The 12,967-nt window shown below is 39.7% G+C and overlaps 1 protein-coding gene across 1 annotated transcript in view; it reads left to right on the top strand.

The window, feature by feature from the left end:
• Positions 1 to 11,952, top strand: part of pcp4b (Purkinje cell protein 4b) — a 39,961-nt gene extending 28,009 nt beyond the window's left edge. Inside the window, exon 3 of the mRNA XM_060905258.1 lies at positions 11,632 to 11,952. Within this exon, the coding sequence (XP_060761241.1) occupies positions 11,632 to 11,762 (131 nt within the window). The 3' untranslated portion in view covers positions 11,763 to 11,952. The remainder of the gene's footprint in view (positions 1 to 11,631) is intronic.
• Positions 11,953 to 12,967: the final 1,015 nt, after the last annotated feature.

The following is a 12,967-nucleotide window of genomic DNA, read 5'->3' as shown; positions in this document are numbered from 1 at the left end:
TCTCTGCTTAGGCTGCTACCCCCATGACCCACACCCGGATAAGCGGTAGAAAATGGATGGCTGGATATAGCAACTCATATAATCACTCTTTACAACCATGGTGAGTAGAAAAGCATCTTAGCATGCAACAGCAGAAGAACACATTGGGTTCCACTCCTGCAGCCAAGAACAGGAATCTTAGAATCAAGAGCAAGTTCCTATTAAAGTAACCGGTGAGTGTATGATGTCCTGTAAAAAAGAAAAATCTTCAGTGAAAGACAACTATTCTTAAACAGATTTGACCAAAGAACTTGGCTCTAATACAACTCTCAAGCTAAATCTGAGAACATTTACTACAGTTATTGACATTTACAGTCCTGGCAACATGCCATCTGTAGCTCTTATATATCTGATGATTGAAAGGGCCACACATAGCTCAAAGCTGATGACTTGATAATATAACGTTTCTTTACTGTCTATCAAGTAAACTGCTTTCCCGGCAGGAAACTGTGAGGTAAAGGTAATGGCCACGGTATATCAGATAAAGCTAGCTCGTGTTTATAGGCTAAAGAATGGAACAAAATTCAAGTAAAGTCACTAAACCTCGAGTCCAAGTCCAGTCTCAAATCCCCAGTGTTGAAGTCCAAGTCAAGTCCAAGTCATTCAAGAAAATTTCGAGTCGAGTTCGAGTCGAGTCCACTATTGATCCAAGTCAAGTCCAAGAAAAAGACTCCAACCACACCATTTGACGGTGGCTGTTGCTGCCTTTATGTGAAACCGTCTCTGCTACTGTGTTGGACTTACATTACTGCTTGACTGCCCCATTTTAGTTAATAGGCTACAGATAAAAAGTTTGTTCATTGCTCAGCAAGCCCCGCCCACTATCAGCAGGGCAAATAACATGAGAGAGGGTTAACACTAGCTAGTTCATCAGTCAGCAAGCCCTGCTATCAACAGAGCAATGAACATAGCATGTCATTTACTTCTCTGGGTGGAGTCTTGCCAAATGACGATTGAAGTTCGAGGTTGTCCCCGTTGTCTCCTCGATAGTTCTTCTACATATGGAACACTTAGCAGTGCATCTTTTCCCACTGCACGAGAAGTCTGTATAAGCAAAGTGGACAATCCTAGGGGCGTTCTCTCCGGGCATTTTAGCGCCGTTAATGTTAGTTTGTTCATGAACATGACGTATGAACAGGTGAATGTGCATTCTCTTGCACAAAAGTAGTATAAAAATTAATCTCTCATCTCATCTCATTATCTCTAGCCGCTTTATCCTTCTACAGGGTCGCAGGCAAGCTGGAGCCTATCCCAGCTGACTATGGGCGAAAGGCGGGGTACACCCTGGACAAGTCGCCAGGTCATCACAGGGCTGACACATAGACACAGACAACCATTCACACTCACATTCACACCTACGGACAATTTAGAGTAACCAGTTAACCTAACCTGCATGTCTTTGGACTGTGGGGGAAACCGGAGCACCCGGAGGAAACCCACGCAGACACTGAGAGAACATGCAAACTCCACACAGAAAGGCCCTCGCCGGCCACGGGGCTTGAACCTGGACCTTCTTGCTGTGAGGCGACAGTGCTAACCACTACATCACTGTGCCGCCCCAGATATAAATATCTTATGCCAAATTATGGCATGTTACAAAAAATAAAAATCCGAGTCCTTGTTTCCAATTTACGAGTCTGAATGCAGTTAATGCGCGAGTCGGACTCAAGTCCGAGTTCTGGACTCGAGTACTACAAGCCTGATATATACATACATACATAGGCACTTCCGAAAAGCGGAGCTCTTGAGTGTATGAAAAAAATATTTGCAAAGGCACAAAATCAACCGGGCGGCACGGTGGTGTAGTGGTTAGCGCTGTTGCCTCACAGCAAGAAGGTCCGGGTTCGAGCCCCGTGGCTGGCAAGGGCCTTTCTGTGTGGAGTTTGCATGTTCTCCCACGTGTCCACGTGGGTTTCCTCCGGGTGCTCCGGTTTCCCCCACAGTCCAAAGACATGCAGGTTAGGTTAACTGGTGACTCTAAATTGACCATAGGTGTGAATGTGAGTGTGAATGGTTGTCTGTGTCTATGTGTCAGCCCTGTGATGACCTGGCGACTTGTCCAGGGTGTACCCCGCCTTTCGCCCGTAGTCAGCTGGGATAGGCTCCAGCTTGCCTGCAACCCTGTAGAAGGATAAAGCGGCTACAGATAATGAGATGAGATGAGACAAAATCAATCTGAATAGAATAACAACATTATGTACTTATTGACTGAGTGGGAGGGCTAGATGGGAAAATATTTGGCTCGAGGTCATGCCGTGACCAAGACCAAGATGCCAAATGACCAAGAGTCAAATATTTTCCCATCTGTCCCGACCTAACTCAGTCAATAAGCATTTTATCATATGACATTTCTTTTTCAACTAAGATGCACAGTGGAAAACAATGAACAATGGTTTTTGAAAAACAAACCAATCAATTTTTATTTGATTGACAGCAAACCATTTATATGCTGAATCACCTTTGCAAAAGTTTGAAATAACAGTTTGAATTCTATAAAATACAACTGACTTTACTGTTCTCTTGAAATGAAAATGAATTTAAGATAACGTTAATAAAAGTCAGTTCAAACTCGGGTCAGCTCATGGAGACAACATCAGTGCAAGTCTATTAAGTCTACACAAAAGAACTTACAAGTGAATTCCTTTGTTCGAAAGTACCTTTTTTATTTTCTTCGACAATTTCAATTTGTTCAGTTCAGTCTGTGTCTGATAAATCATCTGGATCATAAAATTCACTTTCACTATGCTCAGTTATATCACTCATTTTTCAAAGTAACAATTCAGAGCAAAATGAAAATGGCGGAAGTGAGGGAAACTGGTTCAGGGCCACATATAGCTTTTTCCGGACTAGATTCAAAAATTCGTATCTTCCCAGTCATGTGACTTTTCCCAATGGTTTTATTAAGAGCGCATGCACGGGTCCATATGGGTCATATGATATTATATCATATGAACCATCATATTGTGTAGTGTAGTGTCTTTCGAGTCAGTAAATTGCTGCATTGTCTTGTGACAGTGATACCAATAATGAGATACAGTGGTGCTTGAAAGTTTGTGAACCCTTTAGAATGTTCTATATTTCTGCATAAATATGACCTAAAACATCATCAGATTTTCACACAAGTCCTAAAAGTAGATAAAGAGAACCAAGTTTAACAAATGAGGCAAAAATATTATACTTGGTCATTTATTTATTGAGGAAAATTGATCCAATATTACATATCTGTGAGTGGCAAAAGTATGTGAACCTCTAGGATTAGCAGTTCATTTGAAGGTGAAATTAGAGTCAGGTGTTTTCAATCAATGGGATGGCAATCAGGTGTGAGTGGGCACCCTGTTTTATTTAAAGAACAGGGATCTATCAAAGTCTGATCTTCACAACACATGTTTGTGGGAGTGTATCATGGCAAAAACAAAGGAGATTTCTGAGGACCTCAGAAAAAGCATTGTTGATGCTCATCAGGCTGGAAAAGGTTACAAAACCATCTCTAAAGAGTTTGGACTCCACCAATCCACAGTCAGACAGATTGTGTACAAATGGAGGAAATTCAAGACCATTGTTACCCTCCCCAGGAGTGGTCGACCAACAAAGATCACTCCAAGAGCAAGGCGTGTAATAGTTGGCGAGGTCACAAAGGACCCCAGGGTAACTTCTAAGCAACTGAAGGCCTCTCTCACATTGGCTAATGTTAATGTTCATGAGTCCACCATCAGGAGAACACTGAACAACAATGGTGTGCATGGCAGGGTTGCAAGGAGAAAGTCACTGCTCTCCAAAAAGAACATTGCTGCTCGTCTGCAGTTTGCTGAAGATTATGTGGACAAGCCAGAAGGCTATTGGAAAAATGTTTTGTGGATGGATGAGAACAAAATAGAACTTTTTGGTTTAAATGAGAAGTGCTGTTCTTGGAGAAAGGAAAATACTGCATTCCAGCATAAGAACCTTATCCCATCTGTGAAACATGATGGTGGTAGTATCATGGTTTGGGCCTGTTTTGCTGCATCTGGGCCAGGATGGTTTGCCATCATTGATGGAACAATGAATTCTGAATTATACCAGCAAATTCTAAAGGAAAATAATCAGGACATTTGTCCATGAACTGAATCTCAAGAGAAGGTGGGTGATGCAGCAAGACAACGACCCTAAGCAAATAGTCGTTCTACCAAAGAATGGTTAAAGAAGAATAAAGTTAATGTTTTGGAATGGCCAAGTCAAAGTCCTGACCTTAATCCAATCGAAATGTTGTGGAAGGACCTGAAGCGAGCAGTTCATGTGAGGAAACCCACCAACATCCCAGAGTTGAAGCTGTTCTGTACGGAGGAACGGGCTAAAATTCCTCCAAGCCGGTGTGCAGGACTGATCAACAGTTACCGCAAACGTTTAGCTGCAGTTATTGCTGCACAAGGGGGTCACATCAGATACTGAAAGCAAAGGTTCACATACTTTTGCCACTCACATATATAATAATGGATCATTTTCCTCAATAAATAAATGATCAAGTATAATATTTTTGTCTCATTTGTTTAACTGGGTTCTCTTTATCTACTTTTAGGACTTGTGTGAAAATCTGATGATGTTTTAGGTCATATTTATGCAGAAATATAGACAATTCTAAAAGGTTGACAAACTTTCAAGCATCACTGTATTATACTAACAGTTACATCAGTAAAAGATTCTAACAGCAGCTGGTATTTGTAATTATTAATGGAAACAAAAACAGGTGGTCTGTTACAATTATCCTTCCACCATGTCCTCCATTCTCCCTCTCCTCCTCTGCCTCCTGCTTTTCCCCAACTAACTCCTCTTCATCCCCATCATACAAGACGTGCGCTGTGTCTGAAATCACTCACTATATAGTGGACTATACAGTGAGTTCGCCATTTTGTAGTGCTGTCTGAATGTATAGTGAGAATTATTACGACAGAGAGGAGCACCCGGTGCAGCAACGAGAGAATATTTAATTAAAAATAGTAAGAGACTAGAAAATAAGCTAAAATAGAATAAGACAGATAAAATACAAGAGTACAGAGCAAGGAATTAATCAAAAGCCTCAAATCTGATTTAATAAAAGGCAGCAGCAAAGAAGAAAGTATTCAGCCTTGAGTTAAAAGAACTGAAAGATGCAGCAGACACAAAGTACTTTGTATTTATTAATGTGGGAAATACACTCAGTATAATATGTATTTATCACAAAAAATAAATGCATGTATTTATTATTTTGAAAACCCACCAGCCGACTGATCTGGCACGTTTTAATTGTGCGACAGTAATGACGTAAATAATGGTGCGGCGGAGTAGTGTCCGAAAGTGTTTTTTTTTTTAACGAATGAGCTCACTATATAGTCCTCTATATAGAATTCCCTAGATAGTGAGTAGGTAGTAGTGAATAAGTGAGTGATTTTGGACACAGCTCACAGCTCACGTTCTGTCATGAAAATATGTTCTGTCGGCATGCCTTCCAGGCAGGTGTTCACCAATCTGCGTCATTTCCAGTTTGGGCCATTCTCGTCGGAAGGCAGTGTTGTAGTCGAGTCCAGTCTCGAGTTCCCAGTGTTGAAGTCCGAGTCAAGTCCAAGCCATGAAAGAAAATTTCGAGTCGAGTCCAAGAAAAAGACTCCATCCACACCATTTGACGGTGGCTGTTGCTGCCTTTATGTGAAAGCGTCTCTGCTACTGTGTTGGACTTGCGTTACTGCTTGACTGCGCCATTTTAGTTAATAGGCTACAGATAAAAAGCTTGTTCATCGCTCACCAAACCCCGCCCACTATCAACAGGGCAAATAACATGAGAGAGGGTTAACACGAGCGAGTTCATCAGTCAGCAAGCCCCGCTATCAACAGAGCAATGAACATAGCGTGTCACTTCCTTCTCTGGGTGGAGTCTTGCCAAATGACGATTGAAGTTCGAGGTTGTCCCCGTCGTCTCCTCGATAGTTCTTCTACATATGGGACAGATAGCAGTGCATTTTTTCCCACTGCATGAGAAGTCTGTATAAGCAAAGCAGACAATCCTAGTGGCGTTCTCTCCAGGCATTTTAGCACCATTAATGCTAGTTTGTTCCTGAACATGACGTATGAACAGGTGAATGTGCGTTCTCTTGCATGAAATTAGTATAAAAATGAATGTAGATATAAATATCTCATGCCAAATTATTATGGCATGTTACAAAAAATAAAGAAAAAAAATCTTAGTCCTCATCTCCAATTCTGAATGTAGTTAAAGGAGAACTGAAGGCAATTTTTTTTATTATCAAAATTCTATTTATCTTATTTTATTAAATATAGGAATGCATTTTGATAGCCATTTTGTCACTGCTATAGCAAGTTATGAGTGTTTGAAATATGCTATGTAATATATTAGTCCAAATGTCAAAGCAATGGCCGTAAATGAGATTCGTTGAGACCTGTGCGAGACATCGTAGGACAGAAGTAAAACATACAGCGGAAATCGAAGTGATCGACATCTGCCAACGTTGTCAAAAGACGCGCGCGCCCTCTTTCGAATGCTGATGTAATCAAGCCGGAAGTTTTGTTTGTTTTGATAGCAATCAGGGAAATTTGAAAAAAATTAGGCAGTAATCATCATTTAAACTCGTTTTTGTGCAATATTTCGTTTGGAAACCAGTTTTCAAAATGGCAGCACTGACACCTGGCTGACACTTGACGTTTCGAAGTCTCGCACAAGTCTCGTGAAGATCGCGCAGATAAGCGACGCCTGCTGTGGACCAAATTCAACATGGCTAAAAACTGAATAAGTATAATATTTAATTGCAATTAGTTGCCAATACGAGTCACGATATAAGGTTACTAAAACCGAAAATGTAATTGAATAACACGTTAATTAAGAAATAAAGCAAGTTTAAAAATGACTTCGGTTCTCCTTTAATGCACGAGTCCAAGTCCAAATCAAGTCATGAGTTCTTAAAATTAGGGCACGAGTCAGACTCGAGTACGACAAGCTTGGCGGAAGGGAAGGGAATTCCAGGCATCAATTCGTGAAAATTGAACGTTTGTGTTAAAATCTATAAAATGACACTGAGGAGACCTGTTCGTGTCAGTATCACTTTAAGGTAATGTCTGAGACACTTGCACTGTTGGTGCGTGATTATGCAGGCTGCGCAGGATGGGTCATTTTCTGATGACAATAGTTCTGATGGATCTCATGATGGCTATAGGGTCAGAATATCTGCTTGAATATTTTTTTTGCAGATTTATAGTCAATAAAAGCAACACTGAAATGTGGAGTGTGATTTTTCACACTTTGACTCCATTTACAAAGTCAAGTCAAGTTTATTGTCAAATATGCTATACATGCTCGACATACAGCACAGATGAAATATCAGTCCTCTCTGACCCATGGTGCAAACAGGCAATGCAATAAATAAAAATAGAATAATTGAAAAAAACAAACAATATAAACAGTATAAACACTCTAGATAGGAACTAGACATAGACTAAACACTCAAACAATATAAACAGTGTAAACACTAGATAAGAACTACACACAGACTAAACACTCAAACAGACAATATAAACAGTATAAACACTCTAGATATGAACTAGACGTAGACTAAACACTCATATATATACACACACACACACACACACACACACACACACACACACACACACACATAAATTGGTTCAAATAACCAAACAATCAAGGGCACTTGAGGTATAGCAGGTAAACATGAAACATGAAATAAGCAGAATAAACAAACTAGCAGCTGTTAAAATGAGGTAGTGCGGAAAAGCACACCAGGCTTCTCTGCCTGACTTGAAGCCACTGACATATCAGATATTTGAGCTGCCTAGTAAGAATGAATGACATGATCTCATCTCATCTCATTATCTGTAGCCACTTTATCCTGTTCTACAGGGTCGCAGGCAAGCTGGAGCCTATCCCAGCTGACTATGGGCGAAAGGCAGGGTACACCCTGGACAAGTCGCCAGGTCATCACAGGGCTGACACATAGACACAGACAACCATTCACACTCACATTCACACCTACGGTCAATTTAGAGCCACCAGTTAACCTAACCTGCATGTCTTTGGACTGTGGGGGAAACCAGAGCACCCGGACAACATGCAAACTCCGCACAGAAAGGCCCTCGCCGGCCACGGGGCTCGAACCCGGACCTTCTTGCTGTGAGGCAACAGCGCTAACCACTACACCACCGTGCCGCCCTGAATGACATAATAAAAGCTAAAAAAAATGAACTTCTCACCTTGTCCTAAATTTATCCGTTTAAGACAGATTTGCGCTTGTGAGACAAAGTTGTTTGATATTGCTCTATCCTCACTCATTATTAACTCAGTGCTGCTTAGGATTGTAAAATTTGGTTTTCAGCTTAACCAATTTTTCTCATTAGTTTCGCATATCATGATGATAATGTGATTTCCTACAGCTGAGCATCTGATTTTCTGAACAATATGTGCTCAACTCAGCATATGGTCCTCATTTAGATGTTCTGAAAGCCATATGCTAAATGAGCCGTTGATAAAAAATTAAACAGAACAGTCATTTTAGGATCTGCTCAGTAGGATTGTAAAAAAACATGCAATGTATAAATACGTATATGTAGAGACCTACAGTACTGTACAAAATTGTATATTCGGCACATGTAAAGAAATGCTGTAGACCAAAAATGGCTTAAAAAAGAATGAAATGAAATGTTTCAACATTAAAAAATACTATAAACAGTAAGCAGTAAGCCATAATAAATGAAACAACGTCAATATTCGGTGTGAGACGACCCTTTGCTTTAAAAAAAAAAATTTAAATAGTAGTCTCACGTACAATGAGTGCAGTTTTATAAGGAAATGAGCTGTAGGTTTTACTGAGCATCTTGCAGAACCAGCCACAGTTCTTCTGGACACTTTGACTGTCACACTCGCTTCTTAATTTTGCATCAAAACCCAGTCGTTTTCTTTTTTAATCTGAAAAGTGCTTTCTTATGTAATATGCTGCTCAGATATAAACTTCTTTTTTTGTAACATTTAATTTTGTGCTGAAAAATGAACATTTGGAACTCTATAATGTTTTTGTACTGGCTCGATAATGTACGGTAGAAGTCATAAAATAAAAATCTATAACAAAGTTTATATGAAAATAAAACAGGGTGCTTAAGACTTTTGCACAGTACTATATTACTGTATTTCCCTCTGCAGCTTTTTTAAAAATAAATAACATTAAAAATATCTTATTCAGTAATTGAGGTTGAGCCTATGTGGTTCATCTATACTACCATTATATATTCATTTAACAGTTATTCCACAAAATCAAGTCTTACACTACCATTCAAAAGTTTGGGGTCACCCAGACAATTTTGTGTTTTCCATGAAAAGTCACACTTTTATTTCCCACCATAAGTTGTAAAATGAATAGAAAATATAGCCAAGACAGTTTTCTGGCCATTTTGAGCATTTAATCGACCCCACAAATGTGATGCTCCAGAAACTCAATCTGCTCAAAGGAAGGTCAGTTTTATAGCTTCTCTAAAGAGCTCAACTGTTTTCAGCTGTGCTAACATGATTGTACAAGGGTTTTCTAATCATCCATTAGCCTTCTGAGGCAATGAGTAAACACATTGTACCATTAGAACACTGGAGTGAGAGTTGCTGGAAATGGGCCTCTATACACCTATGGAGATATTGCACCAAAAACCAGACATTTGCAGCTAGAATAGTCATTTACCACATTAGCAATGTATAGAGTGTATTTCTGATTAGTTTAAAGTGATCTTCATTGAAAAGAACAGTGCTTTTCTTTCAAAAATAAGGAAATTTCAAAGTGACCCCAAACTTTTGAACGGTAGTGTACATGAGCTGATAGCCGATGAGGCACGTAGCACAGAGTTGGCTATAAGCCATGTATGACGAGATTGAGTGGAATAACTGTTTTATTCCATCCACATTCACTAGATTTTGAGAAACAGAGGATTTTTATTTTTATTTTTTGCAAATTCGATAAATAAAAACTTTACACAAAATGTCTGACAAAATCATTTCCGCTTAGAATGTAAACAAACCGGCGAAATGACAGGAGCAATTTGTGGAAAATGCGATAATAATAATGCTTGAAAAAATTAAAAAAAAAGATGTTCTTACCATCAAATATTTATATTACTTACCATACTTATATTACAAATACATATGTGTTATTTACCAGCTGGGAGGTCCGTATGGTGAAATACCGTGACCGAGGTCTTGAAAGTACTGAGCGAGGCCCTCTGGGCCGAGGTCAGTATTCAAGGCCGAGGTCACGGTATTTCACCATACGGACCGACCTTAAGCTGGTAAATAATATATTTATTTTTTTCTTTACCAAATTCTAACAGAAAACGAGAGCGCCCGAAAGGGAAAACCGAGCCGACCCGCCATTTTGAATCCTCATTCACGGCTGTAATGCAAATTGCTTCCTCCTCGGTACACAAGTGCACTTCCATGGCAGGAAAAAAAACTACATTTTGCCGCCTATGTAGTCCCCTATTTATACAAAATTGAGTCATTCAGGATTCAGCCATGTTTTTGCTTGGCGTTAGCAAGTTAGAGGTTTTTAGCTTTCTCCCGAAATATTTTATTTTATTTCTTCTTCCTCAGGGTAGTAAAACTCGCTTTCGCTGTGAAGACTGTCGTTATCGCTATCCACGCTGTAAAATTAATGCTATTCTCCTGAGAAATGCTGGCAAAAATTTATAAGATTTTTGATAATCTTATAAATAAATCTTATAAAAAAAGATAAATGTTGACAAAAAATTCTACTATGTTTGTTGTTGTTGTGAACGAGCGAGTCGCCAGAGTTCCGTAACCGGGGTTCGTAACTGGGGTTCGTATCATAGGATACGGACCCGCTTGCCAGCCAATCAGAGCGCAGGATTTGATGGAAACCGCACCGCGAAAAAAAAATACTTATACTCTTACTATCAAATACTTATGTTCTTTGTTCCTTTTTTTATTTTGGGGGGTTTTGTTTTCGAGTAGAGTTTTTATTTTGTCTTCGGTTGTTTCAGCAACACACGCCGCCATTTTGTTTTTCTCTCCTCATGGTATATTAGCTGATATCTTGGTAGTAGAGTAGCCAATCAGAGCACATGATTGCTCATATCCAGTGAATGTGGATAGAATAAATAAATAAATAAATAAACAAACAAATAAAATGGCATGGTGGTGTAGTGGTTAGCACTGTTGCCTCACAGGAAGAAGGTTCTGGGTTCAAGCCCAGTGGCCAACAGGGGCCTTTCTGTGTGGAGTTTGCATGTTGTCTGCGTGGGTTTCCTCCGGGTGTTCCGGTTTCCCCCACAGTTCAAAGACATGCAGGTTAGGCTAAATGGTGGCTCTAAACTGACCGTGAGTGTGAATGGTTGTTTGTCTCTATGTGTCAGCCCTGCGATGACCTGGCGACTTGTCCAGGGTGTACCCCACCTCTCACCCATAGTCAGCTGGGATAGGCTCCAGCTTGCCCGTGACCCTGCATAGGATAAGCGGTTACGGATGATGGATGGGAAAAAAATTATATATCTTGCAGATTTGAGAAATGAGAATGCTTGCAAATAAATAAAAATAATCAAAAATCTCTCCTCCATCTCCAGATGCATCCAAGAAGGATGTTCCAGAGGACTTTGACATCGACATGGATGCCCCTGAAACAGAAAAGGCAGCTGTTGCCATCCAGTCACAGTTCAGGAAGTTCCAGAAGAAGAAGAATGAAGAAAAGTCCTAGTGGCTCCAGACAGAACCTCTCCTGATTGGCGCACCAGAGAGGTGTGACCTGATGCTGCATGTGAAAGAATTTAATTCTCTACAGACTCAAGGAGTGAGGTGTGGCCGGAGCAAAGACACAACCTTTCAACTTTTGGGAAACATCATTATGCAATTTATTTGTCAACTACTGTATCAAAAAAGTCCGTTATCTGCACTGAGAATTTTCTTGTAGTCACCTGTTCTTGTGTTCCTACAACCTGCAAATTTCATAGTAATTTGAACAAATAAGAGCAATTTCATTGGGTTTGTCAAATTTCAAAATTTTCAAATTTTCACTTGTGTTTGGTGTGACTACTTTTCTCACTCCTTATTACTTCAGTACCGCTTCATATTTTAATCATTATAAATCAAACAGAAGAATCCAGAAACTTTTCTAAACAGAATGCCAGTTATGTTTTTGTTCATGGTCATGAAAACGCTCGAATGCAAAACACACTGTACACAAAGTATAACAAACTGTCGTAGTACATGCTATAGCATTCTGGTTTAAAGCTTAATAAACATAATATAATGTGTTCTTTGAAGTGTCCTGATCTGTTGTGTAGATCTGTTAAATTAAATTGAATTTCGTTAATCCATTGTGCAATCACTCAGTTTTAAATCTTGCATTATCTTCAACTAGACTGATAAAGCAGCTGACACTGTTCTTTATCTTTATCTGTTTTGCTAAAGGTCAATACTTTGGACAAACCGTGGACTATTTTTGTATTTTGTTCCTCAGTGCAGTTCAGGATTGTGAGTAAACCTATTAATAAATAGCCTTGAGTCTCTGGAAGCACTGTGTCTTTTCATTTACTTTCAGTCTGAAACGGAAGACAACTCTTTCTCTGACACTGTAGCTCATCCTAGGTGAAAACATTTCTGCTTAGTGGAATGACATCCTGGCCCATGCATACCATTTCATCTGACTGTTCATGGATTCATCTTTAGTAACCGGTTTATCAATGTCAGGGTGGGTGTAAGGTGGGAATATAGTGTGCACTCTGGATGGGATGCTGACTTATCACAGCACACTATGCACACATAAATTCACAACAAGAGCGATTTAGAGCAGCCAGTTCACCAACCAGCATATATTTGAGAAACAGGAGAAAAATGGAGGACCTGGAGGAAACTCATATGGACATGGAAATAATATGCACAGAAATTCTACACAGTCAGTAA

Source organism: Neoarius graeffei, chromosome 23, assembly GCF_027579695.1.
Source record: "Neoarius graeffei isolate fNeoGra1 chromosome 23, fNeoGra1.pri, whole genome shotgun sequence".
Classification (NCBI taxonomy): Eukaryota; Metazoa; Chordata; class Actinopteri; order Siluriformes; family Ariidae; genus Neoarius; species Neoarius graeffei.
The sequence above is the reverse complement of the archived record's forward strand: the minus strand, read 5'-3'. Positions and strand labels throughout refer to the sequence as shown.